Source organism: Sparassis crispa (genome assembly GCF_003851025.1).
Source record: "Sparassis crispa DNA, contig_000004F, whole genome shotgun sequence".
NCBI lineage: Eukaryota > Fungi > Basidiomycota > Agaricomycetes > Polyporales > Sparassidaceae > Sparassis > Sparassis crispa.
In genome coordinates, this window is record NW_020939751.1 from 2,997,181 (window position 1) to 3,022,507 (window position 25,327).

At 51.8% G+C, this 25,327-nt stretch overlaps 11 protein-coding genes across 11 annotated transcripts; 7 read left to right on the forward strand and 4 right to left on the reverse strand.

Annotated features, from left to right (window-relative positions):
- Positions 1–284: 284 nt before the first annotated feature.
- SCP_0510300 (Glutathione S-transferase omega-like 2) lies at positions 285–1,687 on the forward strand (the record flags this gene model as incomplete). Its single annotated transcript, XM_027759083.1, has 9 exons — positions 285–420; positions 474–485; positions 564–620; positions 676–823; positions 884–1,077; positions 1,130–1,293; positions 1,345–1,424; positions 1,478–1,571; positions 1,631–1,687. The coding sequence occupies 9 exons, from the start codon at positions 285–287 to the stop codon at positions 1,685–1,687; spliced, it is 942 nt and encodes a 313-aa protein (XP_027614884.1).
- A 537-nt stretch (positions 1,688–2,224) lies between these two features.
- On the forward strand, positions 2,225–3,494 carry SCP_0510310 (hypothetical protein; the record flags this gene model as incomplete). The annotated part of the gene is made up of 6 exons (XM_027759084.1): positions 2,225–2,399; positions 2,455–2,721; positions 2,775–2,842; positions 2,894–3,055; positions 3,108–3,278; positions 3,351–3,494. The coding sequence occupies 6 exons, from the start codon at positions 2,225–2,227 to the stop codon at positions 3,492–3,494; spliced, it is 987 nt and encodes a 328-aa protein (XP_027614885.1).
- An 854-nt stretch (positions 3,495–4,348) lies between these two features.
- SCP_0510320 (predicted protein) lies at positions 4,349–5,137 on the forward strand (the record flags this gene model as incomplete). Its single annotated transcript, XM_027759085.1, has 2 exons — positions 4,349–4,720; positions 4,790–5,137. 2 exons carry the CDS (start codon positions 4,349–4,351, stop codon positions 5,135–5,137), a joined length of 720 nt encoding a protein of 239 aa, XP_027614886.1.
- Positions 5,138–5,682: 545 nt separating this feature from the next.
- On the reverse strand, positions 5,683–7,656 carry SCP_0510330 (FMN-linked oxidoreductase; the record flags this gene model as incomplete). Its single annotated transcript, XM_027759086.1, has 6 exons — positions 5,683–6,368; positions 6,429–6,708; positions 6,764–6,792; positions 6,872–7,430; positions 7,484–7,587; positions 7,650–7,656. The coding sequence occupies 6 exons, from the start codon at positions 7,654–7,656 to the stop codon at positions 5,683–5,685; spliced, it is 1,665 nt and encodes a 554-aa protein (XP_027614887.1).
- A 420-nt stretch (positions 7,657–8,076) lies between these two features.
- SCP_0510340 (kinase-like protein) lies at positions 8,077–8,981 on the forward strand (the record flags this gene model as incomplete). Its single annotated transcript, XM_027759087.1, has 2 exons — positions 8,077–8,789; positions 8,843–8,981. 2 exons carry the CDS (start codon positions 8,077–8,079, stop codon positions 8,979–8,981), a joined length of 852 nt encoding a protein of 283 aa, XP_027614888.1.
- Positions 8,982–9,648: 667 nt separating this feature from the next.
- SCP_0510350 (hypothetical protein) lies at positions 9,649–10,488 on the forward strand (the record flags this gene model as incomplete). The annotated part of the gene is made up of 2 exons (XM_027759088.1): positions 9,649–9,961; positions 10,118–10,488. 2 exons carry the CDS (start codon positions 9,649–9,651, stop codon positions 10,486–10,488), a joined length of 684 nt encoding a protein of 227 aa, XP_027614889.1.
- Positions 10,489–10,552: 64 nt separating this feature from the next.
- SCP_0510360 (Kelch repeat-containing protein) lies at positions 10,553–13,274 on the reverse strand (the record flags this gene model as incomplete). Its single annotated transcript, XM_027759089.1, has 15 exons — positions 10,553–10,683; positions 10,743–10,835; positions 10,888–11,011; positions 11,063–11,384; positions 11,440–11,588; positions 11,643–11,814; positions 11,889–12,107; positions 12,175–12,247; positions 12,358–12,410; positions 12,470–12,557; positions 12,618–12,679; positions 12,749–12,878; positions 12,932–13,031; positions 13,091–13,129; positions 13,185–13,274. The coding sequence occupies 15 exons, from the start codon at positions 13,272–13,274 to the stop codon at positions 10,553–10,555; spliced, it is 1,845 nt and encodes a 614-aa protein (XP_027614890.1).
- Positions 13,275–13,337: 63 nt separating this feature from the next.
- SCP_0510370 (hypothetical protein) lies at positions 13,338–13,558 on the reverse strand (the record flags this gene model as incomplete). Its single annotated transcript, XM_027759090.1, has 2 exons — positions 13,338–13,340; positions 13,397–13,558. The coding sequence occupies 2 exons, from the start codon at positions 13,556–13,558 to the stop codon at positions 13,338–13,340; spliced, it is 165 nt and encodes a 54-aa protein (XP_027614891.1).
- A 438-nt stretch (positions 13,559–13,996) lies between these two features.
- Positions 13,997–18,394, forward strand: SCP_0510380 (Putative coatomer subunit; the record flags this gene model as incomplete). Its single annotated transcript, XM_027759091.1, has 15 exons — positions 13,997–14,045; positions 14,095–14,208; positions 14,265–14,345; positions 14,396–14,490; positions 14,544–15,117; positions 15,165–15,541; positions 15,612–15,843; positions 15,903–16,041; positions 16,096–16,336; positions 16,396–16,551; positions 16,601–16,799; positions 16,855–17,390; positions 17,437–17,760; positions 17,820–18,092; positions 18,149–18,394. The coding sequence occupies 15 exons, from the start codon at positions 13,997–13,999 to the stop codon at positions 18,392–18,394; spliced, it is 3,636 nt and encodes a 1,211-aa protein (XP_027614892.1).
- Positions 18,395–19,084: 690 nt separating this feature from the next.
- On the forward strand, positions 19,085–21,628 carry SCP_0510390 (hypothetical protein; the record flags this gene model as incomplete). The annotated part of the gene is made up of 13 exons (XM_027759092.1): positions 19,085–19,425; positions 19,479–19,538; positions 19,592–19,664; positions 19,718–19,985; positions 20,042–20,066; positions 20,170–20,258; positions 20,315–20,398; positions 20,450–20,482; positions 20,538–20,558; positions 20,616–20,863; positions 20,924–21,112; positions 21,165–21,256; positions 21,310–21,628. 13 exons carry the CDS (start codon positions 19,085–19,087, stop codon positions 21,626–21,628), a joined length of 1,842 nt encoding a protein of 613 aa, XP_027614893.1.
- A 198-nt stretch (positions 21,629–21,826) lies between these two features.
- Positions 21,827–24,771, reverse strand: SCP_0510400 (Protein mesA; the record flags this gene model as incomplete). The annotated part of the gene is made up of 10 exons (XM_027759093.1): positions 21,827–22,003; positions 22,062–22,184; positions 22,243–22,401; positions 22,454–22,738; positions 22,811–23,108; positions 23,163–23,461; positions 23,518–24,237; positions 24,287–24,347; positions 24,397–24,609; positions 24,662–24,771. The coding sequence occupies 10 exons, from the start codon at positions 24,769–24,771 to the stop codon at positions 21,827–21,829; spliced, it is 2,445 nt and encodes an 814-aa protein (XP_027614894.1).
- Between the last annotated feature and the right edge of the window lie 556 nt (positions 24,772–25,327).

The window sequence follows — 25,327 nt, forward strand, 5'->3', positions numbered from 1 at the left end:
TCTGAAACTCGAAGCGGCTGCCCAGTAAGCCAGATGCGCCGCCGATACGTGTTATTCAAGAGGCCGTCTCGTATTACAAGACTCTCTGTCAGGCAGAGTTGCGCGCCCGCAGTTGGGAAGAACACGGCACCACTAATCAAAATTAGGCATTCTTACTATAGGCGCTTGAAGCTTGTTACGACCACCGCATATATAACCAAGAATGTCCACCTCGATCTTCGCGCAGTATCCACTATCCCTCGAAGTTCATCTGACGCGTAAACATACTACGAAGATACTGTGAGATGAGCAGCACGAAGCCCGTGAGCGATGCCAGCGCCGTCAAGTTCGTCGAGCTGGAGAAGGATGGCTCCTTCGAACGGAAGGCGTCATCATTCCGGAACTTCATTGAGAAAGGCGGGCAGTTCAAGCCAGAGAAAGGTAGGCTGACTTGCCCTGTATGCACCCGTTTCCTGCCGACATGTGTATCCAAGTCGGTACAAATTGTACGTCTCCTACGGGTGCCGTGAGTAGAATTCGCACACTTATATTCCATCTGCTTATCTTGATTTCGTTGTCTGTAGCATGGGCAACGAGGACGTTGATCGTGCGCAAGCTGAAGGGCCTTGAGGATTTTATCGGTGCGACTTTGGCAACCGCCCATGCATCGTTGGTCGGATATTTGACGGCCAACAGATGTTCTGGTCGTAGCGCCGCCCACGGGATGGGAAAGCATGCCTGCAGCGAGCCCGGATACTTTCCCGGGCCCTGGTTGCGAGCCTGTGTGCAAATACGAGGAGTTCAAAGGCCGCTACTTGCAAGCAGAGCCCAATTATGAGGGTCGGTATGTCTGGTTAACCCCCTACTTCATGCTTATACTTGAGTTGTGATCATGAAAACGTAGGTTCACTGTGCCGATGCTCTGGGACACAAAGACCGAAACTGTTGTGAACAACGAGAGCTCGGAGATCATCCGCATGTTCAATAGGGAGTTTAACGAGTTTCTCCCCGCAGACAAAGCGGCTGTGGACCTCTATCCCGAACATCTCCGCGAAGAGATCGATTCCATCAATGAGTGGGTGTATGACACCGTCAATAGTGCGTGTGCTTTTTATATGTGGTATGATTCGACAATCGGACTGTTTCGCAGATGGTGTATACAGGGCAGGGTTTGCGGGCTCTCAGTCGGCGTACGAAGCGGCCGTCACCCCGCTGTTCGAGTCCCTCGACAGACTAGAGAAGATCCTTGCTGGAAGAGACTACCTTGTTGGAAATCAGCTCACAGAGGCGGACGTCCGCCTCTTCGTCACAGCGGTTTGTGCTACAATTGCGAATCGGGACTGTTCTTGATCTCAAGTACGCCAGATTCGCTTCGACGTGGTTTACTACGGCCACTTCAAGTGCAACGTGCGCAGTATCCGCGGGGGCTACCCTGCTATCCACCTGTATGTTCTTTCCTCAGGTTCGGTCATGGCTGTAGGCTGATCATACGCGACAGGTGGCTGCGCAAGTTGTACTGGACGAACCCGGCGTTCTCCTCAACCTGCCGTTTCGACCACATCAAGACACTCTATTACTGGTCCCAAGTTAATGTGAGTTTCCTGTATCTGATCTCTTCTGCTCCTGAAGCCTGACGCACTTTGGAATGTAGGTGAATCCACACAGGATAGTTCCGGTCGGTCCTGTCCCTGATATCGTACCCCTTTGATGCGCAAAAGGAATTGTAAGCGAGGTGGTGTACTTGTACCTGTAGCGAAATTGGAACTTCAGCTCCACTTTGGAATTTGGCAGCGAGGCGCAATGGCGCGAACGAAAATGCGTGACTTGCGCGTGACGGCGTCATCGCTGGTCTGACTCGGAGTTGTTCAACGAGAACGTTCACCGCTTCCGTCTCCAGCGCCATCTGCTCGAAGTGTCCGTACCTCTCAGTCTTACTGTTTCTTCGTCAGAGGTTATGGAAGTGCACGCCCGGGCCTGAGGAAGTTCTGGCAGTGTTCTGGCTTGGCACTAACGTGCCTATCACATGATCGCGTCGTGGTCGCCCTCAGCCGCGGCGTGGCTGGACTTCCACTGGCACCGTCCGATAAAATGGTGGCTCACTCCCACTGCCCACTTGGCACTGGCATCCCAGAGCATACTGGAGTCAATCGCGAGTGTCCGCCTTGGCTGAGCCGGTTTACTCTGACTCGCGCACCCCGTCACTTCAAATTCGCGATCTTCACGAACCCACGCCGCGATGTATACGATGTTTACCCGCACCCCTCTCGTCCTCCTTGCCTTAGGAGCACTCTCTCGAGCCCAAACCTATAGCGCGACGTATTTACCATCGAACGCACCGCCACAAACTGAAGAGGGTCAGACAGGCACCAACAAGTGCGGGACGGGATACAACCAGACATCAGAGTGCCAAAACGCGTATCGTGAGTTGCTATCACAACTATGCGCACTGTCTTAACAGAAATCGCCCAAAAAAAGTGAATTCCGTCGATGACTTCTGTCTATTCGCGCCTCCGGAACCTGGCGCCAACTCGACCATAGGCGACACAGAACGTATCGAGGTCGCGTGGTGCATAAAGTCGGGCTATGGAGCGAGATTGATTCCAGACGGAACCATCACTGGCGCGCACTTTGTGCAGACTCCTGATTATGTGCAAATCACTGGTATCGGCAATCTGACGAAGATCAATATTCCCACCGGGGACGCAGGTGGAGAGCTGGACCCGCACGGTGCAGACGGGAACGGTGCGACTTTCTTTTCATTCGTGTGGACAGCTGTGTTCAAGGGTTTTTCTCAGGCAACCCCGTTGGCGGACTCGTCTTCTCGAGTGCTTTCGGTGATACCGTGCAATTGCATGAGTGGACGGCAAGTACTCTCGTTGAGTCGACGTTAGCTCCGGACTGATACCCCTTGCAGAACTACATGTCCGATACACAGTTCTGCTTCCGCGGCTGCAAAGATGGTCCAAATGCGCCTACATTGTGCCAGCATATATATGACGTCTTGGGCTGTGCTTGGAACATGCCAGCGAACTATGGTGCCGGAGTTTTCGAACGATGTATGGGCGATGATGCTGAGGTTAGTCCAATCGAGCAGAGAGCATGCAACCGTTTTATTACTATCTTTGCAGCCAATGGGTGTGTACGGCACATCAACGTTCTACCAAGGTCAACCGATGACGCCTTCTGCGCACCCCATCCCGCCTTCGTCCCTCTGCACATCACTCACATCTATTGGCAACGGCCTTGTCGCCGCGTCCTCTTCTGCCGTAAGCTCTTCTGCGACTACGACATCTGCTCCGGTGAGCATGCGTCTTCTATTTCCTCATTGAGCCCCGTTAGTTCGGCCGCTGATCCTGTTATCCTCTCCCCAGAGGTCAACGAGCGGCAGCGCGAGCTCGTCATCGCACGCTACCGAGACGGGCGGAGCGAGCACCAGTGCAGGAAAGCGTCCCGGTGTGGAGTGGTCAATGGCATTCCTTTCGACGCTGATCTGGCTTTCGGGACTTGACTTCTGACCGGTTTTTTTTTCTTGGTACAGTACTATGCGAATGGACATCCCCGTTCTGTTTGACCGTGACCTACTACGCTGACCACTACCCAAAATTTGGACAAGACTTTATGATTGGACGCTGGTTTCCAGTTGTAGCCCGCACACTCTTACTGTATTCTTCTGCGGCAGATGCTGCGTGCGCTTCTTGCGGACTGTGTAATACCATCAATTTACATCTCCTTCAAGCTTCATGGCACGGACTTCGCACTGACTACTTCGGGAAATTGTGAATTATTGTGGTCCAAAGGTGCAAATTCGGAAAGCACGCATTCCTGTGACAAACCGTTGGACTTACGCTCAATTATTGGGGCGCCTTCCTGCCTCCTGAGACCGCATGCCAATGACAATGCAACCTGCAAACTTGGCAATTACCGGCTCACATTAGCAATTAAATGAAAATGGGGACGGCCTTTCCGTTCCTATCCACATTGTAAGAATGAGCTCATTTTCATATTCCCGTGACAGATGGCAACTGTCGACGATCCAAAGAACGGGAATAACTCCTCCCATGCGAGTTGTGGATGGGACGATTCAGGCCAAATTCGAGCATTTTTCAATCTCACAAAATGGGAGGCTTTCCACGCCCTTCAAACTCTTATAATTGTTTGACATGACTGTCAACAATCTGGCTCAGCAAACGCGGAAAGCTGGTTGACGACGGACAGGCTGTGTGGCGCAAGCGACAGTTGTTCTTAGATAGTTGCCATTTCCGTCCATCCGCCTCGAGCGGCAAACTGTATGCAACCATCGGACTGGAGCTTATATATCTCGGTGACGGCACTGCTCGGGTTCCATCCTCTCTCCCAGACCTTCACCTCGATGTCCTCGAGTGCTTCATTGTCCTCATCATCTGCGGTCGTCTCAACATCGTCTACACCGAGTTCGGGCAATTCTGGGGGTGGATTCTTCTCCGCGAATGGCACCCCGGCGCTCATCCTCGCATTCCTTGCCATTGGCCTATTCGTCGGAGGAATGGTGACCATGTTCGCCCTGCGCAGACGGCGCATGTTCCGCCTAGGGAACAGGTTTTTGGGAAGGAGGACGAATACCTGGACGTCGGACATACCAGAAAGCACGGTACCCCAGCGGACAGAGCGGCGCAGGCAGAGGCACTTCGGCAAGAAACCAGAGTTGTGGGATGTCTATACTGTGAAGGAAGAGTATCAGGACGCGTCATGGGAGAAGGTCACGGTGAGTTCGCCTAGCAGCGCCTGTTCTGCGATCGTGGAATCGTGAACCCTCAGTTCATGACCTGCACAGCCCATCTCAGCGAAAGTGATCACCGAGGAGTTGCCCGACGTGCTCCACGACGTTGATCCCCCACCACTTTTTTCGCCTCCTCACGAATCACGCTTCCATAGCCTCATCTCTCACGGCCGTTTTGGTTTTCTTCGCTCGACCGAAGTGCAGCCAACCGCTGCTCCCACACGACCCCCACGCATCGAAGTTGCAGTTGCCATCGCGATGCCTGTACCAAGCTCCAGTGATTCTGGCATGCTTGAGTATTCGCTCGGGCTAGCAGAGCTGCCTTGGGACTCTGATATGCATGCCGCCATGCATTCAGCAGAACAAGGTCCCGCTCTAGACAATCGAGAGCAAGTATTATAGCAAGGCAGGTCCCGTGTTCTTGTCATCCCGCGCATTTCTCACTGACGCCCACAGCGTAATTCCTTAATAGTTCCACCCATCTTGTACGACATATATTGTAACTTGCTGTGCTTTATTTTTGTTCCAGCTGGTGTAACGCTTTACCCCATCTGTGGCCCATTGGCCTGGCTCCATGCTTGGATTATTATCAGATATTCTAGATAATGCCTTCACATACCATGCGTTGTTCTCTTGACCCATAGTGACGCCACTGTTTTGCTGTGCATAAACGACTGATCGTGTCCAGTGTAGATCATACCGCAAACTTGTGTCCTCTTCCCGAGATACGTCTGCTTTCGGACTCCGTATCCACAGTCACACAGGTATGTCTTGTCGTCTGCGGCACTCATCTGGACCGTGTCGAAACCTTGCTATCTTCAAGATGCACTGCATTACATGCTTGGAGCTGCACCAAAGATCTACAATCACACAAAGGCCCCTCAGCGACGGCCAAAGGTCAGAGTCACTGCCGCTTGAATCTATATACTCAACGAGTGTGCAAATAATTATACGATATTACCAACGGCCAAACCAATAACCAGACCTATTAGCCCCATCACTATCCATGAATCCAGTATACTGTTCGTCGTGGTAGATCCCGCTTCACCGTCAGGCGCAAACCACAACCACATTCGCAACACTGCACTCAACCCCCCAACCGAATAGTCCGGCTCCCGTCCGCCCGCGATCCTGCGCAACATGACGATGTACCACGCCATAGTCGTCCCTGCTCCGACGAGCCTTGGAAACTCGAACGGGAACAGCGTCCATAGCCACATGAGGAAGGAGAGGAACACCCGCGCTATATGGTCCCCCAATTCGACCTTGCGCCTTCCGAGTCCGTGGATGTCGGGCTCTGGAGGAGATTCCATCAGGAGTGTGTTGTCTCCGTTCTTTAGGGCCTCCGCTAGCGTTCGGGGGAGCTCTGGGTAGAGGATAGACAGCCTGCCGAGGCCCAAGAGGTGTGCATGCTTCTGGGACAGTGCGGACGATAAGAGAGGGAGACTGCGTAAGCCGCCTGTCAAGAGTACCAACGGTGGCGGTTTGGGTGGTGCCGTTGAAGAACCAGCTTCCTCGTTCCTCGTCGAATCTTGCGTGTCGAGAGACTGGGAGGTGAGCGCCCGCACAGCGTTGCGGGAGAAGTGGGCGAAGAGCCCTTGGCGCTGAGATCCACTCCTCACAGACATGAAGTCTACGGTAACGGTAAGCCTGCTGTGTACGTGTATTCGAAGTACTGTTCGGAAGTTATCACCTGGATGTTCGTAGTCACCTCCGCTGACCTGTATGAAGTCCACCATTGACCAGCGGGCAATTTCCTTCACGTGTTCTAGAGCCAGGGTTTCCTGCATTCCAGTCCTAGAGTAGGCTTGTTCATCCTCAGTTCCATTTGAGGACTCTTCGACGTAGTCTGAGGCGTTGAGCTTGATCCCAAGTATGAAATTATCGGGGACCATACCAGGAGACCGGATGGATGACACGATATGATACAAAAAATGCAGCGGCTCGGAGTAAGCGTCGGAGCGAAGATTTGTCTGTGTACTCAATAGTTACTGAGAAAAAGAGCAGCAAGAGTACAAGGTTTCTGACCTTGGGCGAGATAAATTGTGCGATGAGATCTAATGTGCAGCTGATCAGACGACTTCGAAGTCACGACAAGAACACGAGGAATATCAATGGCGCGAAGACACGACCTACATCCGTGGCTGGCATGCAGCTCAACGCCGTCAAACCCACTTTGGGCTGCGACCTGCGCACCTCTCACGAATGAGGCTACGGCGTCGTCAATGTCAGATAATGACATGACAGTGGGAGTCTGAAAACAGATATTGTGAAGAAACCTGGAGAATGTGGTTGTATGTTCGCCCCGTGAAATTCCTCTGCGGCCGACAGGGACAGCACTAGGGCCAAACGGTGGATTGAAAGGCCAGCGTCCGCCAAGGAAGTTTGGGGACTGGCGACCCGCATGTGAGAGCTGCATGATAGCGAGAGACGCGGTAGATTGTCTACCATCGGATCCCTTCCCAGATCCACCGTGGATGATGTTGGCCAGACGTTCGAAGGGCTTAAGTGTCTCTGGGCTAATATGTTCGGGGATAACAAGATCTCTACCCAGGGTGAGATGATCGCGGGCGACTTGCACGTTCCCGGTCATAATCATGCCCCAGCGTCCTTGCGACCAGCGGCTGTATAATTCAAAGTGGGCTGCATTTGGTGGGCCGCCAAAGAGAGCGCTCATGTGTTCGTACAGTGACACCTTATAACATAGTGTAACCATGCTGGTTATTTGAAGAGAGAGCCTTATTTCACCTTGACAAACCTGTTCTGCACCGTACGACCGCATGGCAGGCGGATCGGGGAGAACAATTCTTCCTGTGATGGAAGGTGAGAAAAATTTCCATTCCGCACGTTTTCTAAATAGTCAAATGAGCTAGGTGAGTGCAAGGTTCGTATGAGTTCAATGATATGTCCTCACCGTCCATTGCGCCTTAGTATGACTAGAGACGTGGTCACAAGTGTCGGCAAACGAAACCCCAATCTGCGACTGTAATCAAATCCAAAAAGATGAAACCTATTTATGCACGAAGACAGGTTTGCAGCCTGAATTTTGTGACCCAAGATGACGTCCAGAGTAAGTCAGAGTTGCAAGGCTTTTCAGTTCGAGGTGACGATCGGACCTTTCCATTTTTGGAAACTGTAATAGAACGAACCAATATTATATGTATCCCCGGTTTTCGGGGTCTCTTCAAAGTGAGAGGACGGTCCGTGTCGGAAATTCTAGTATTGCCCACCTCTTGCTGTACGAGGCAACGTCTCGCGTCGAGATAAGTGAGTGTGCTAGTTGCATTACTGCATGCAACTGATGTCTTATTGCGTTATTTTAGCGGTTAGCGTACTGCATCATGACCCTCTCAATCGTATATCGCATTATGTCGCTCATGGTCTCCTTCTTGCCTGTGCGTTTCCGTGCCAAGCTGTGGACGTACCTGATGCATGTCGGGGTTCGTCAATGGCCACGCGAAAGCGCTGCCCAGCGCATACCTGGAGGCATGTATGTCAAAGCAAGCTCGCTCATCCGCCTTAGCGAAGGTCAAGTCCTCCGTTACGTTGGGGCTCACACTTCCCTACCGGTTCCAGTCGTTGTCGACAATTTCACTTTCGGAAGGAATACGTTCCTTGTTATGTCTCGCCTGACTGGCCAGCCACTGAGCGAGGTGTACGTCGATATCACACCAGAGGTAGAAGGCCTCTTAAGTGCGCAGCTCTCTCGAATCTTAGCGCCACTTCGAGCACTTCCTCCTCCGTCGGACGCCGTTTGCGGATGGGACAATGGCCCGGTTCACTGCGAACGGGTTGCTTTTGGTTCTCCGCCAGTCGGGCCTTGGGAGTCAGTTGCTGCCTTCCACCACGAACTGATGGCACGTACGAGACGATTGGTTGTTCCTGAAGAGAAGACCGAGGTAGTCCACGACGTTGTTCAGCGGGCCCATTCACGCACCCATCGTGTGTGTCTCACACGCAACGACCTGGGACCACACAACGTCCTGGTGGATGCCAGCTGGAAAATCACAGGCATTATCGACTGGGAAGCATGTGCATGGATGCCTGAATACTGGTGCGTATCTCTGTCTTGACGCGGTGCCGTATAAAATGACCATCATCTACCAGGGAACTCACAAAAGGGACTTTTCTTCCTCAGTGTCGAAAAGGTCGTTGGAATAGGATCATGACCGCTGTTTTTCCGATGTATGCGCTTGAGCTGGAAGCGGAGCGGTACATCGTGAACTACAGAGAGTGTTACGCCTGAATTGATTGCTTGATGTCTTCTACACTGCCTACAATCATGACACGTTAATTTTCATTCCCATTGCTTGCACCTCGGAGGTCAATACAGTCGAATGAGCATCTTGCGACGCATGTGGGCTATGGTAGGTGTCACAATCGCGACAGAGAAGAGCGCCTAGCCGTAGGCGGCCCTAACTTTGCCCCAGAGTCGGACGGCGCGCCGCAAACTAAATAGCTCGCCAACGAGCGTGCCACTAGCCTCGCAGACAACTCACCCGAAAGCGCGCGCTTGAACCGCAACCACCACCATCTCGATTAGGCGACGAGCTTTGCGCCAGCGATGACATCCCTTTCGAGCTCTACACTACCAAACACCTGCCACTAATCTCATTGTGATGCTCTTCTTCCACCGCTCGCTTCCTATTCCCAGCGGTTCCCTTCATTGGCGCTCCCCTTTTGCGCGTTCGGCTTCGTCATTCGCCAAGTCACGTATGTGAGGCGGCACCAACTAATCTTCAAGACCTCGACTGGTCGTCCTCGAACGAATAGCGCGGCTCGGAGTTTGCCGCTCTGACTTCGCCCGTCATGGTGTTGCATGCTGCACCAACTTTTAGTGCGATGATTCGTTCGACTTTAGCACAACGGAGAGCAGTTTTCCGGTATGCGATGTCTCCTCTCCGCTTACTGAGATGTTCAACTTCGTCGTCGATATCAACTTCATACCTCCTACGGAGTCCCCCATCCTCTGCGCCCCGAGAAGTGCCGACTCCGCTGGTATTCGTGTCGGCAAGCAGATGGGACGCCGCCTCATCAAGTGGGTAAGTAGATACCCGGAGAAATCTCAAGGGATCAAGCTTAAGTATTTACGCTCGGATAATGGAAGAATGACCGAATTTGCCTCCATGCTTGCGGAGCGTGGCTTCACTTGCCTGGAGGTAGATTTAGCTCCACCGAAGGATAGGCAATCCAATGCAGACACTTTGATGCATTATTTTGGGACCGGTGAGTGCGTGATCTGTGCGCTGTGCTCCAAGAGTTAAGTGTTAGAACGTCTTGAGGATAACGGTCCTGATAGACTCTCGGAGTCTCAGTTCTCCGTTCAAGCATTATACAGCAGTCAGAACTTTGGGCGAATAAAGAGCTGATGAAGATTTACAGAGCTTTCATCTCACATTCGACTGTGTGCAATACCCTTTCCCCCGGTTATCTTTGCACGCTCCTTCGGCTCACTCATCGCTCAAACCTACATCTCATCCTATCCCGCGTCCGGTCTTCTGCTCATCTCCCCTCCAGTTTCCAATGAAGCTGTACCATCTGCTCTACTGCCTTCTTCTTTAAGAGAGTTTGACTTCGAGCCGAAGTTCCCTTGCGGTATACTGTACGCACAAGGAGAGATGAAGCGATTGGAACACAATCGGCTCTGGAGAGATCCCAACGTCGACAGGCTAATGGTGAAAGATACAGGAGCTATCGACGGACGAGAAGGCCAGGCAAAAATCGAGCAATGGCTAGATGAGATTGGGGTCTAGTCTGTCTCCATCTACGAGGAGGATACATAACGTTGAATGTCCACATCCTAATCATGTAGGGAGATTAACGACGGTTTCGACTCTGTTCGCTAGGTCCAGATGGACCAGCAGCGGCTCCTCTCTTCATTTCTTCCTCGTCGAGTCCAGCTTCGGCCAGGATCTTTTCGACCTCAGTAAGTACTGGCTTGTACACCGCTGCGATCCGGACAGTATGAGCATGCTAATCACGCCATGTGGTCATATGAAAAACACACCATACCGCTCCCCGGCCAGCACAAATCCATCTCTACGAAGCATCTTACCCCGATTGTCACTGGACTCGTGCGCCTTCTGTGCCCAGTACTCTCCTGGAAATATCATGAAGAAGAGCATAGGATATTCGAATAAAACCAGACATACGTGAACGGGCATAGAACATTGCTAGTATTTCTCCTGGAAGTGGGGTGCTGATGATATCCTCCGCAGACCGCTTCGTATCTTTTGCTACGCCCATGAATGCCGTGGCTTGTGAACGAAGCGCGTCCTAAGTAGAATGCCTATCAGTCGTCCGAGTGTGTTTCATGGAGGGAGTTACCTTCTCTGCTGCACCGATCTCTAGAGCTTCTGCTTCCTCAATGACAGTGATCCTGTCGCCTTCGGGACTCTGCAGTGTCTCAGTCCCTTTACGTTGTTCTTCTGTCTCCGCTTCAGCCTCATCTTCCTCATCATCCTCGCCTTCGTCGTTTTCATCGTCTTCGTCGTCTTCATCATCATCACTGCTCTCGTCGTCGCCTTCCGCTGAGATTAGAATGCCACTTGGTTTTAGGCATGTGTAACAGTCGAGTTTATCCAATTGGAGTGCATAAAAGTCATCAAGGGTATATTCTCGGGACCCACGCTCGAAGATACCTCCATAACTGGCATGGAACATCAGTATCATAATCTCTGGGAGCGGGCTTAAGGTCAGCCTACATGTAGAGTGTGTTGCGCAGGACAGCCAACATGGCGTTATAGCGAGGCAAGGGTGTCGTGAGATTAGGATCATCGGGATCCATCTCAGGACCTGGAGTGATGTCGACTGTAGCATTTGCCTGTTCGGTCGACGCTTTTCGCTTGTCATCCTGAGATAGCTCGCATTCATAAAGTGCAAGGTATCGATTCAGCGAGTGACGTACTTCTTCACTATGCTCCTCGAATTCAAAGTCAGCTGGTTCGTACCGTTCCTCAATGGGCCTGGCAGGTACAGCAGCAGGCTTTTGCTTCTTGGGACCGCCGACCCCCTTCTTTTTGGTTTTTTTGAGCATCATTGAAATCCACCGTCCGTTCCCGGCTATCTGATACCCAAACCTGGTAGCCGCGGAGACAGTAAACGTAGCTTAGTCAAAACAAAATCACTCAACTCACAAGAGCATCGAGCTTACAGATCATTGTGGAAGACACTATCTAGTGTTTCCTCGCTAGTATCCTCGTCCGTCACACCACCGAATAATATGCCTGTATTCTTGGTGGACCAGAGAGCCATTGTGCATCCAGAACGGAGTGACGGGGCAAAGGCGGCTGATGGTCTTTTCCGGCGTTCCCATTTCATAGACAGTGGCTCTGCCGGAGCTTTCCCCTCTGTCTCTGTTGCTAGTGTCATACTGTATATGATGCTGAGATCAGCACGCATATTTATGGTATGGAGAAGTGACGTGGAAAGTAACTGACCGCAAGAACCAGGTATCGTCCAACATAACCCCAATAGGTCGTTTTCCCTTGGAGTATTCTTTGCAGTAGCCACCTGCAACAACGATCACATCCAGCTCTCAGCACGACCGCGGTGATAGCGATAGGAATAGGAAGTCAAGGACAAGTACAGGTACGCAAAGCTGGGAGAAACGATGTACTGACCATGCAAGAGAATTCCGTCCGCAGTGGATAGAAAGGAGAAGCCACTGCGTGGGCTACAGAAGTGTGTTATTACAACCTTGAAGCCAACAGCAGATGCGGGGTCTGCGCTTACGAGGGTTTCCGTTCTGCATCCCTGAACTCCACTTGTCGCCATTTGTACTCCTGCGCATCAAATAGCCAGAGATCATTCAAGTAATTTGCTGCACGAAATTCACGCTGCGTATCAGTAATCATCCCACATGAATCGTTGTTTCACTGACTTCTGAGTCCTGGATCGTAGAATCCGCCGAACAGTACAACGTAGTTCTTCCACATTGCCATACTGCGGATTACTGTAGTATTAATACCTCGACCACATCGCATTACTGCAACAAGAGGATAAGATACGCACCGATGCCCGGACCGCGCGCTGGGACGTACTTTGGTGTCTATGCGCTCCCACGTGTGGGTAGTTATGTCAAAACACCAGAAGTCGCGGTAGTGGTGGAATGTATTCTGATATAGCGACGAGAATTCACCACCTGTACTCCCGGTTTGCATTAAGATGGCATGTAATATGAAGGATCCAACTGACCAAACAAGAAGAGCTTTCCGCCGCCAGCGGGGGATCCTACGACAGCGTGAGCTGAACGCGGCCCGGGGCATGTTGGCGACACGAATTTCCGCCATTCGTCCTTGGTGAGATTGGAGTGAGCAGAAGGGCATCGCATCGAGTAGTACACATGGTACACACCTTTTCAGGAGAATATCTAAATACATCGTTGTAAAAGTGCTATGCAAAGCTCAGTCAATTGGAAGATCGAAAATTCGCGATATGTAATATTTACCGCTTTTCCGTCGTCACTAAAGAACTCTCCCCCAATACACCACAGATGATTACCGTTTGGACAGGGAGTAAGCGTGGCATTTGCGCGCATGCTTGGTGGCCCTTCAACCAATTCTTCTGTAACTCTGTGAGCCTCCTCCCATTCTCTACGCATCTACTGAGGGTCATTTCACGTCAATCCTAGCAGGGATGCAGTATAAACATGGCATTCACCTGATCGAGGATCCCCTCCAGGTCCTGATCGTCATCTTCTTCGTCCTTTGATTTCGGGGCTTTCTTCTTCTCTTTTTTCTCGACTTTCTGAGCCGCTTTCGCCTTCTTTGCAGCCTTCGCTGCAGCTTTAGACGTGTCTTTTCCGGCTTTCTTCTTCGCCATACTCCTAAGAAATCACCCTTGAAAATTGCGAGGATAAGGATTCTTCGCACCGCTTGAACGCGGGTTTGGATATGTTCGAGATCGGATGGATGCAGGACCTGAATGTCTTGTGCCTGGCAAATTACTTTGGACGCTATTTTTGACAACCTACTCAGGCTCGGAAAATGTTACACTCTGACAGCCTTCTGTCAGCTGTAGACGACGTAAATGTAAGGGAAATCCACAGAAGCCAAACGTGGCAATTCCAGACCTGTGCTGTACATCTGAGATTTCCACGTCGACCCTCAACTTGGGCCTCGTCTGCTGCCGGTGAACGCAGCGCGCATCTCCATTTTCTCCTTTCTACGCAGCCGCGACGGTCGCTACGGGCAGGCACCTTAACCGTATTACAAGTACAGTCTCTCCTCCTTCAAGGAGGCTGTAATCTCCTTCGCCAAGATGTCGGTCATGTTGACAAAATTCGAGTCCAAGAGCAACCGTGTCAAAGGTATGCAGACCAGGAGGAAAAGATAGACTCTGGTTAAGGTTCTCCCCAGGACTTGCATTCCACCCCACTCAGCCGTTGCTCGCTGCGTCGCTGCATAATGGAAGTGTACAGCTGTGGAACTATCGTATGGGTGTGCTGGTAGACAGGTTTGAGGAGCATGAAGGTACGCGACTTCGGTGACGTGACTTTCACATGTGCAACCCGTTGATTGTAGTAAAGGTCCGGTACGAGGAGTTGCTATCCACCCTAGTCGTGCGCTCTTGGTGACCGGTGGGGATGACTACAAAATTAAAGTCTGGGGTGAGCGGGCCTTGCTGTGCACCATTTATAGCCTTCCTCACTTGTTGCAGACATTCGACCTCAGAGTAGGCGTTGCCTATTCACTCTGCATGGGCATCTCGATTATGTCCGCACAGTTCAGTTTCACCATGAAATGCCCTGGATCGTGAGTACCCCTGTGACGGTTCCCAGCCTAAATTCAACGCATCTTCGGAGCAGCTTTCATGTTCGGATGATCAAACAATTCGGATCTGGAACAGCACATCTCGTAACTGCATAGCCATCCTTACCGGCCATTCGCACTACGTCATGTCCGCCCAGTTCCATCCTAAAGAGGACCTCATCGTCTCAGCCTCGCAAGATCAGACTGTACGCGTCTGGGATATCTCCGGTCTTCGCAAGAACACGCCGAATTCTGCGCCTGGCACATTCGATACCTTTGACAATTTCTCGACGGTCAAGTACGTATTGGAAGGTCATGACCGTGGAGTGAATTATGCTGCCTTCCACCCCACCCTCCCGCTCATCGTATCTGCTGCGGACGACCGGCAAATCAAGATATGGAGGATGAGTGACACCAAAGCATGGGAGGTAGATGCGTGCAGAGGTCATTTCAATAACGTGTCGACCGCTCTTTTCCACCCAAAACATGAGCTGATTGTCTCATGTGGAGAGGACAAAACCGTGCGTGTCTGGGATCTGACCAAACGATCCGCAGTGCAGACTTTCAGAAGAGAGAATGACCGGTTCTGGGTCTTGGCTGCGCATCCCGAACTAAATTTGTTCGCAGCTGGTAGGTCTCGCGTTATGGATACAGAATTGTGTCTCATTGCAGTCTAGGTCACGACAATGGTTTGATTGTCTTCAAATTGGAGCGTGAGCGACCGGCCTTCGCGATGCACCAAGATACCTTATTCTACGTGCGCGACAAGTACGTCAGAGCATACGATCTCAACACGGGATCGGATATTGGTTTGCTTAGCGTGCGAAAATTCGGGAGCCCATATGTTCCTCCTAGGACGTTGAGTTACAACCCTGCTGAGCGTGCAGTGGTCCTGACGATATCATCCGACAATGGCCTGTTCGAGTTGACATCACTCCCGAAGGACGCTGTAGGAGAGGTGAAGGACTCTTCGACTGACGGAAAGAGAGGCCCAGGACATGCTGCAATCTTCGTTGCGCGTAATAGGTTTGCGGTGCTGAACAAGACTTCTCAGGTTCGTTTTCAAACTTGGATGAAGCCTCTTTGTGCATTGCCTTTGGTAATTCACGTCTCTACTCGTGTAGCTCATTGAAGTGCGTGACATTTCCAATTCCGTCGTGAAGACCATCAAGGCGCCTGTTCAGACCAACGAGATCTTCTACGGAGGAACCGCCAGCATCATACTCAGTTCTCCTACCTCTGTTGTGCTGTACGATATTCAGCAACAGAAGAGTCTTGCCGAGATAACAACACCCCCGGTGAAGTATGTTGTGTGGAGTGCTGATGGATCACTGGTTGCGCTGTTAAGCAAACATAGTATGTGGACATATGTGTTAGTTCTTATTCTATATGCGCACCTTGATGGTTGCTTACAGCGATCACGATTGCCAACAAGAACTTCTCCCAGCATACCCTCATCCATGAGACGATTCGCATCAAGTCGGGAGCTTGGGATGATTCTGGTGTATTCATCTATTCGACCTTGAATCATATCAAGTACTGCCTTGCACAAGGGTGAGTTGCGCTTCGTGAGGTCTTCCGGACGTTTGATTCATACTTAATATCCAGTGACCATGGCGTGATATGTACCCTGGACAACCCTGTATACCTGACCCGAGTGAAGGGTAAAACCGTATATTGCCTGGACCGCTCTGCCCGCCCTCGCACTATCACTATCGACCCTACAGAGTACCGCTTCAAACTCGCGTTACTGCGGAACAACCAGGAGGAAATGTTATACATTATTCGCACGTCTAATCTCTTGGGCCAGAGTATCATCGCATATCTCCAGCAAAAGGGCTTCCCGGAGGTGCGTGGCCGATTTGTGTCACCATCTATCGAGACCTGCTCACAGTACCTTGTTGATAGATTGCCTTGCACTTTGTCCAAGACAAAAATACGCGATTCGATCTGGCTATCGAATGCGGCAATCTTGATGTCGCTTTGGAAATGGCTCGTGCTATCGACCGACCTGAGTGTTGGGAACGTTTGGCACAGCAAGCGCTAAAGCAAGGGAATCACAAGGTCTGCAGTTGTGTATTCTCACTGACTATCTCTAACGAGATGCTATCAGGTCGTGGAGAAGGCGTATCAACAGACGAAGAACTTCGACCGGCTATCGTTCCTGTATCTAGCCACCGGCAGCATAGACAAGTTGTCGAAAATGCAGAAGATCGCTGACGCACGGGGCGATCCGATGTCGAGATTCCACAATGCGTTGTATGCTGGTGATGTGCTCGGGAGAATTTCTGTTCTGAGGGACGTTGGACTTCGTGAGTGTTCGTGAAGCTATTCCAATTTCGCCCTTTAATAATGCTCCGTATACAGATCCGTTGGCATACCTGACGGCGAAGACAAATGGCTTAGACGACGTTGCACTGGAGATCCTGGGGGCTGCTGGTCTGGACGAAACGGATGTGGACGACGTGCCTTCATTCGGCCTGTCCGCCTTGAAACCCCCACCAGTGATTACTCCAATTGTGGATCTCAACTGGCCTTCTATCTCGACAGGAGAAAGCTTCTTCGACCGCGCACTCGCCAACGGGAACTTGGAGTCGGGAGGAGATGTTCCGTATGTCAATGGGTACGACACTGCTGGTGCTGCCGCGTCGTCCGCGCTGGATGAGTGGGCGCGGGAGGAAGAGGCACAAGAAGAGATCGAGGCTGAAGAAGGCGCTTGGGATCTGGATGCTGATGGCGAGGAAGCTCATGAAGAAGTGGAAAAGGAAGAAGAGATCCCTGAAGAGGATGCTGACCTTGGAGCGGGTGCTGCACCTGGCGTTAGTGAGACAGAGCTCTGGACGCGCAATTCACCATTCGCTGCAGATCACGTCGGCGCTGGATCGTTCGAAACGGCCATGCAGGTTAGTGTGTTCAGTATTCGCCTGAGTCTTATTGACGTTTTCCCAGCTACTGAATCGCCAATTCGGAGTCGTCAACTTTACTCTTCTCAAGCCTCTATTCCTCTCGATATATCGGTCATCACATGCGTATTACTCTCCGCTTGCGTCGCTACCGCCACTGCAATTACACCTGCGACGCAACCCCGAGGAAGCATCACCAAGTCGTGTCTTACCTATCGCTGTGCGGTCGCTGCAGTCTATCCGTGCAGAGTTGTCAGAAGGCTTCCGAGCTGTCTCGGGTAACAAGCTACTAGAAGCTCAGGCAGTATTCCGCTCCGCTCTGCGGGCCCTCCTACTGGTGGCTGTATCTTCAGATGCCGAAGCGAAGGAGGTAAGGCTCCTGCATTATAACTACTCTCACCATTCAGTAGAAGTTGACCTTCTTGACAGTGGCGTGATGCGGTTACGTCTTCCCGGGAATATCTCCTCGGTGTCACGCTTGAACTCGAGCGGAGGCGCGTAGCACAAGAAGAGCCTGACAATGTCCGACGCAGTCTTGAGTTGGCGGCGTACTTCACACATTGTCAACTCCAGCCTCCACACATGCAGATTGCTTTGCGCAGTGCCATTAGTGTCTTCGCGAAAGCCAACAATCACGTCACAGCAGCGAGGTTTGCCAGGCGACTCCTTGAACTCAGCCCGGATCCCAAGATTATTGCGCAGGTAGGTATTTATTGCATGATTGCTACAGGGTCTTTTCTGAACATGATCAAAACTAGGCACGACAACGCATTGCCGCTGGTGACCGCAACCCGAGAAACGCAGTGGAGATCTCCTACGACGAATTCACAGAATTTGAGATTTGCGCAGCGAGCTTCACTCCCATCTACAAGGGTTCCCCTTCCGTTCGCTGTCCGTATACGGATGCCGCTTTCCTGCCCGAGTTCAAGGGAAAGCTCGACCCTCTTTCACAGCTCACGGAGATCGGTGCCCCGTCTTCTGGTCTGCCCGCGCCACGGTCATAGCTGGATCTGACTTTCTAGACGGGCTACGTCCATGCCTTTGCATAGACAGTCTACGTGCACTTATTCGCTGCGAACCTTTTGTACAGCCGGAAAAATCTGTTGTTCTTATCTTCTACCGAGCGTTTCCTTCCTTGGATGTATTTGTGAGGCCTGACCCTATGGTTGTCAACGTCTGTAGTGAGAGGTGCGTGCATCTACGAGAGTGTCTGCAACGACTTGCACGATCCGCGTCAAGCATGACCTCTTGGCAGCGCTTCTGTTGGTGAGCATGTGACTACACGACCTTGATGCTGTTCCTGGGAACATCGATGGCTCATTTCTTCCAGCTTTGAGCCACCCGCCATATGTTGCTGGATACGGTAGCAAAATGTTGCGAAGGGCTCAGGGTACTATTACTAAAGAGGTTGTCTATCGCAGTCACGATTACTCTCTTTTGTCCTATTTTCTGAGCTGGTCGAACATAGCTTATCTGCAGCGTCTACGTCTACGACCAATGAATGCCTCGTGTTGCATCCTAATACACTGGATTCCGACCTCAATGTGTTCAGTTTTCTGGGAAGGCTGTGCGCCCCTCCTTAACCTTGCTCCCATCTTATTCCCTCTCCGTTCATCGCTACTATGGACTGCTTACAGGCCGCTCGAACTCATCTCAAATCGAGGTCACTCGGAGGGAGTATAGGATCCAGCGGAATGGTTGAACGCATTGAGCTCGACGACAGCAATACTCTACGCAGCCGTGCATCTTCACCTTCATATTCCTCGTCTGAAGCCACAGTATTGGACGCCACCGCCTCGACACACGTCTCTGAAACGGCTAACCCAGGACATACCCCCAGCCTTTGCGCGACTCCCGACGAACCTAGCGCACATCCACTCGCGAACGCTGCCACCCCTTCTCATCATGTCGCATTACCTATCCATGACGGCGCCGTACGATACGGAGCTGGAGACAACACTATTGCAGGCACAGATTATGAGCCCGTGTCGCCGGAGGATGTGATGGAGCGCAGATACTGCCAAAGACACTGCATGCATGTGATGTCAGTCTAACATGCGTTATGAACGCTAACTCGTTTTCTGGTAGACCACAGAGCCGTCCTGAAGAAATCCAAACGATTCCGCCTGTGAAGACAACTTTCGCATAGTAAGTCAGCCACTGCCTGTCAGAGTCAGCCTGACCTCAATACTTTCTCCTAGTCCCGCATTACCACCGGGATGGACTACTTGTGAACATCCAGAAGGCTGCCGATACTTCCGCAACAACGCCCAGGTAAGTTTCAGTGTGTTGAGAGTTAATGAATGTGCCTGCATGAGATTCAACAGCGTCTGTACACTGATGCGTGGATCCACGATCGCACGACCTTCGAAAGTATTGAAACATTGGGACGACAGATATGTCACGACCTTCAGCAGAGAGACGATGTTCCAGATGGTACAGAGATTGTGCTCGATGTCTATAAGGATGAGAACGGACTGCATCGGTCGTACTACCTCGTCCGTGAGGCCGACCGAACCATCTTCTGGCTGCATGAGGTCGACGTCGTATTGCTCAGTCGAGGCTCACGGCCTGTCTTCGACGAGTCCCATCTAAGTGAGTGGTCTGTTACCCCGTCAAGTTTGTTTGAGATGGAAACGTACTTGTCTTAGAACATGCGCAAGAAGCCCAATACTGGTGATTAAGTCCACTAGGTTAGCCAGTTTTCTGAGTAGACATTTGCAAGCATTATTGATGAATTCAACTAGCTTCTTATTTCAAGACTGACACGCTCACGTAGGCTGCATGCGGGACTATTTCCAAATGACCGCGATATCACGAAAGAGCTCTTGGATGAGCTCGAAGACTTGATGATCCATCAGACAACTGGTATGAGTGTGATCTTGTATCACCTACCCTCATCTAGTAGATTCAGTTTTTTGCAGATGCCCATACGTCCGAGACGTCAACCGCTCCGTACGGTGCGGATGATATGCGTATTCATTTAGCGACTTTCAAGCACAGTAGACGTAAGGTACTTCTCTACATCAATGTCAGGTGTTCAATGTTTGCATTTGCAGCTGGGCAACGACCGGGCTCCTTCTGTTCCTTGAGTGAGCGCTCTGATTATATTCACAGTGCATGAACATTAATTGAAATTTGGAGCAGCCAAAATGATGTATGTTTTAGGTGAGCTTGTTACAGCTATCGATATCGTACGGCTACACATTACTGAATAACATAAAGCTTCAGCAAGATTCATGAATTACCACGGGCAACAGTATGCTCGTCTAGATCGTGACCGCTCCGTGTATGAAGGCTCCGATGAACCACACTCCTACATCTTTTTGATGCTGTCGCCGCTGCTGTTCTACACGCCAGATCTGTATATTGAGGAGCTTGAAAAGGTCTGGGTCGAGGAAACTGCTCATTACCAGCCATGGAATATTTTCGTGTCGAGTTTGCAAAAGGACTGGGAGAGCGCGATCCTTCCTGTATGTTGTGTATCGCTTTACCCGTTTGTCGCACTTTTGACGAGGTACTCTCTCGTACAGGCGACAGTGCTATTGACTGCCAACGTCGGCTTCTTGGCCATTCAAAGCGAGGATACAGGGCGGCCTTCACGATCAGTCGCTCAGATAACGAGCTACCTGTCTACTTTCCTCAGCTTAGGCAACATTATTATGTGCATCATCCTATCAAGGCAGCATCGATCCAATGCGCACGGCACTGCGACTGAAGCCGTGAGTCAGATTTGTCTCTCGTGATTCTTCCGAAGATATTAAGACCACGCAGGCCACCTACTTGTCAGGGCGAAGTCAAAAGATAATGGGGCTGGAGTTACTTGCAATCACGTTTAGCCTCCCCGGCGCAATGTTCCTATGGGGGTACATCTAAGCACTACGCGCGCATGTATCTCAACTAACGATCATCTGTTCAGTATGCTGTTTTTCTACGTGACCATGTCTTGGGTATGCTTCCACGATACGAGTCCCGCCACAAGTGTCTCAGCAGCGATCGTCCTGACGATCATTGTTGGGCTTACGCTTGTTGTGGTGTGTATGGATTGGCGTACGGGACCGCCGGAGGAGGGGCTATGGAATAGGCTTTCTGCGAGCCTAAAACGTGCACTGAAGCGGATGGTACAACGCCGGAGAGATCTTGCTTTCCCCAGGAAGCCACGCTTGCCCTGGTGGCAGACCCGAAGGATGCGGCGTTCAAGGCGTGGGGCTGTCAAGCAGTCGGACGACATTGTATGATTTTCCAATAGGCTCGCACGATCTGACCACCTAGCTCTTGGTTCTGTATATCTCTATAATCCAGTTTACGACTCTACCTTGCCTATATATTGTTGCCTATGTACTCAGAGCAACATTATCGTTGATATGAGACGAACTAAGCATCGTCATGCAGAACCCGAGGTAGCACAGGAAGAACACAATATACATATAATACTTTTATCCTCCACCTATGCTGGAGTTGCTGCGGTTCGACGGTGTGCGCGACATGTACGACGCTGGCGGAATAGGGAGCGTGTTCTGGTCGCGGACGAGCCGTGCCTCCTTGGCGTGTGCTTGTCTGACATAGGCGAATCGCTGGAAGTGGTTCAGGGCCTGAAGGAACTGTACTCCGATCTGCGCAGTGGAGTGTAAGTAAACACGTTCCCGAACATGCCTGGGATTGTGAACTGACCGAGTGCGAACGCAGTTCGTTGAAGATGTTAACAGTGTAATCTCGCACCGCCTCCTGCTGGTGGAACAGTCCGAAGCTGAGCGGAAGCAGGCCATTCTGGTGGGGCGGAAGATGGGCTAGAAGCTGACAATTCCATTATGTGAATTTGTAGCACAGTAATCCAATAGACCAGGTTACGCACCTCGGTGACTTGATCATAGGTTTGCAAATTTTCTGAGAGGGTTCGCATGATCAGTTCAGCTTCGCCATCTGGCATCCTCTTCGCATGTCGAAGTCGCAACAACTGATACGACACGTCGAAACCATGTATTGGGTTCGTAGTCATGCTCCTCCTCACATCCTATAACTGAAATGGGTCTTCAAAGCATCACTGGAGCGGTAGGTCCACTGACTATCTGGTAGAGCCTGTAGCTCTCCGTCCGCCTCCACGCCTCGATCCTGCTCGCGCTCAGCGCGATTTCTCTGGGGCTGGTAGAGTCGTCCGGGAAGGTGATGCCGCTTCCTAGCCGTCGTTCACCTGCCTTCTCCGTATACGTCACGTTCGGGTATCCAATTGTAGTTGTGCCTGTGATGTCCTCTTCGTACCGGGAGGCAAGCTTGATAAAGCGGACCAGATATTCCGTGAAGCGTGCCTGTACGAGGGGCTCTCCGTAGTGGGAGCTGATGAGGGAAAGCAGCTGACAAGATGACAAGGTCAGTCCTTAGCCGGCCTGAGGAGCGACTATGAACGCAGAACCAAAGAGGCGTACATCGTCTATGAATTGGTTGTCCGGATGATCTGCCTTGGCAGCGAGGTCGCTCCTCTGTGTAGAGGTCGAATCCCTCCCTGGAATCCGAACGACGTCTTCTTCGCTGCCCACGGATCCCTCCGCCCGAAGAGTGCCGGTGCGGATGATGAGCGGGCCCTGACTAGGAGGCACCGATGTCGGGTGATAGATGTTGATGTCTTTGGAAACAACCATGCGCTTGGTGCCAATATCACATAGAAGGTCCCATGAGCCCGACGCTTCAAAGATCGGGTTCGTCACTCCGGCAATGAACCCCGGGCTACATTTTCCAACGAGTGTGAGCAAACTTCGTGACTCTCGTGAAACAACTCACATAGATTCCCATTCCTCACGGTTTGTTAAATTCGCATATGGAAACGCACGCCTGATAAACCCTCGCAAGATGGCTCCACAGCCGGATCCGAGGGCACACGCGGAAAGAACGAAGTTTGATACCAAGTGGGCAGGTTTATGATGGCCCAAGAAGATGATACGTTTACCAGTAAGCAGGGCATTAAACAGCACGATGACCGGAGGAGTGAGTGCCCCGTTTGTATGTAAATGAGGATGGAGAGGGCCACTGAGGGTCGCCTGGAGCGGTGAGAACGTCGTGATAAGCTCGATGATGGAGTACTGTATAAAGCCTGATCGTCAGTTTCGGAGCTCGCAGAGATGAGTGCTGTACGCACGTCACCAACTTCCTCCGGAAACGTCGCCAGTGGCAGCTTGATGGGCAAGTGGTGCTCACCGTAGTCGATTATGCCGGGAAAGAAATGCGAGTCCTTCATCACCGCCATAGCGAGACTGGACGTGCCCGGCCCCGGTGTCGGATCATCTCGTCTGCCGTGCACGCCGTTCGAGGATGCAGAGACTGAAGACGCGTCGGTGGATCTCCTACCGCGGAATGGCACGCTGCTAGCGACGCTGCTGCTGCTCGCGCCCGCGCCTGCGACAGCGCCCCCCGGTCCAACTTGCTCCAACCCGCTCTCATCCCCAACCCACACCGCACTGCCGTCGAGGGAGAACGACGCGTCTGAGGGCGAGGGCTGCGAGGGTGGCGGACGGCTGGCCTCCCTCCGCTCCTCCCGCCGCCGCATCAGGATGCCCTCTTCGAAGCTAGACTGCGATTCTACGGAGTTGCTCGCACGGTGCGTCTGCCGAGAGGTTGCAGCCAGGTTGGTCGACTGCTGCGTCGCGGTGCCAGGGTCTCCGAGGAGGCCCTGCAAGAAGTCGTCGAACTTGTCGAGGAAGACGTCCTTCCGCTCGGAAGCGCGCATGATGAGCTTCTCGTAGCGCGTCAGGACGGGTGCCATTGAGATGTCCATGGAATTGATCGCGTCGAAGAGACGGGCGAGACAGTCTTGCGACGGGTTGGCGAAGTAATCGTCCAGCGCCATGACGAGGACGGGCTGGAGAAGATTTTAGAGAGCTTGGCTCGTCAGTAGACACAACACCTACCTTGAATATCTGGACGAATGGATGCCGCGTACAAATCGCCATTGCCTTCACCACCGCACCTCTGAGAGCCTTCGAAAACGCGATACATAGAGCACAAAGAATGGACATACCTGCGTGCTGTCTTATCCAGCTTGGTCCTCACCAGGTTCAACACGTACAATAACTCTGGTTTCTCGCTCTGCTCATATCCATCACTCGCGCCTGGTGACTCCAGAGCAAGGACGGGTGCTATAGTGTTGAATGGCGTCTGGTTGAGGAAGAATATGGTCCAGTCTTCAGGCTGCTTCTCGGCGCCATCTGGCAACATCAAGTTCGCGAGGAGGCTCCACCATGCGACTCAGCGTGAGCTTGCGCGTCAGAACAGAATGAACACACCCTTCATCTGTTCCGAGTGGTTGGGGAAACTGGTACGTGAGTAGCGCGCCACGGTCGATGTCGAAGTCGGCGAGGAGGACGAAGGAGCAATGGTACGCATCGTTGGACATTACAAGTTGGTTTCCGTAAGTACTCGGCTTCGTTTAGGATGAGACTTGCACCAGAGCGATTATTTGCGCATGCATCGACGATATGAACGCCCGCCAGCCGAAGGAGGTGTAGAATGGGGGTGAGAGTTGAACGTTGAACGTCGGCGCTAGTCCAGACATGCGCAAAATGGGCCAACCGTGATGATAACGACACGCGCGCACAGTAAACTGCTTGCTTCAAGTTTGTGGGTCTTTCAAGCTGCATTCAAACTACAGACTCTAACAAGCTATGATGATGGTATGTTTTTACAGCTCGCAAGTCAATACTAGTAGTACCGTCGAGTCATCGTCGGGGGTAGCACCAAGTGTTTACCACAAATATGCTAGCACTGCTGCCGCCTACCGAAGGTTGTTCGTACAATGATCCGTAGTTTCGGAGCCAGAACAAAACTTCAAGGTACCGAATGACCATGACCGTAGCGGCTCGGACGGAAACGATTATCGCCAACTCACAAAAGGAACGCCAAAACGAGTATCAGGGACTTGCGTAGCCTATCCAAGTAGTGCAAATATTTAG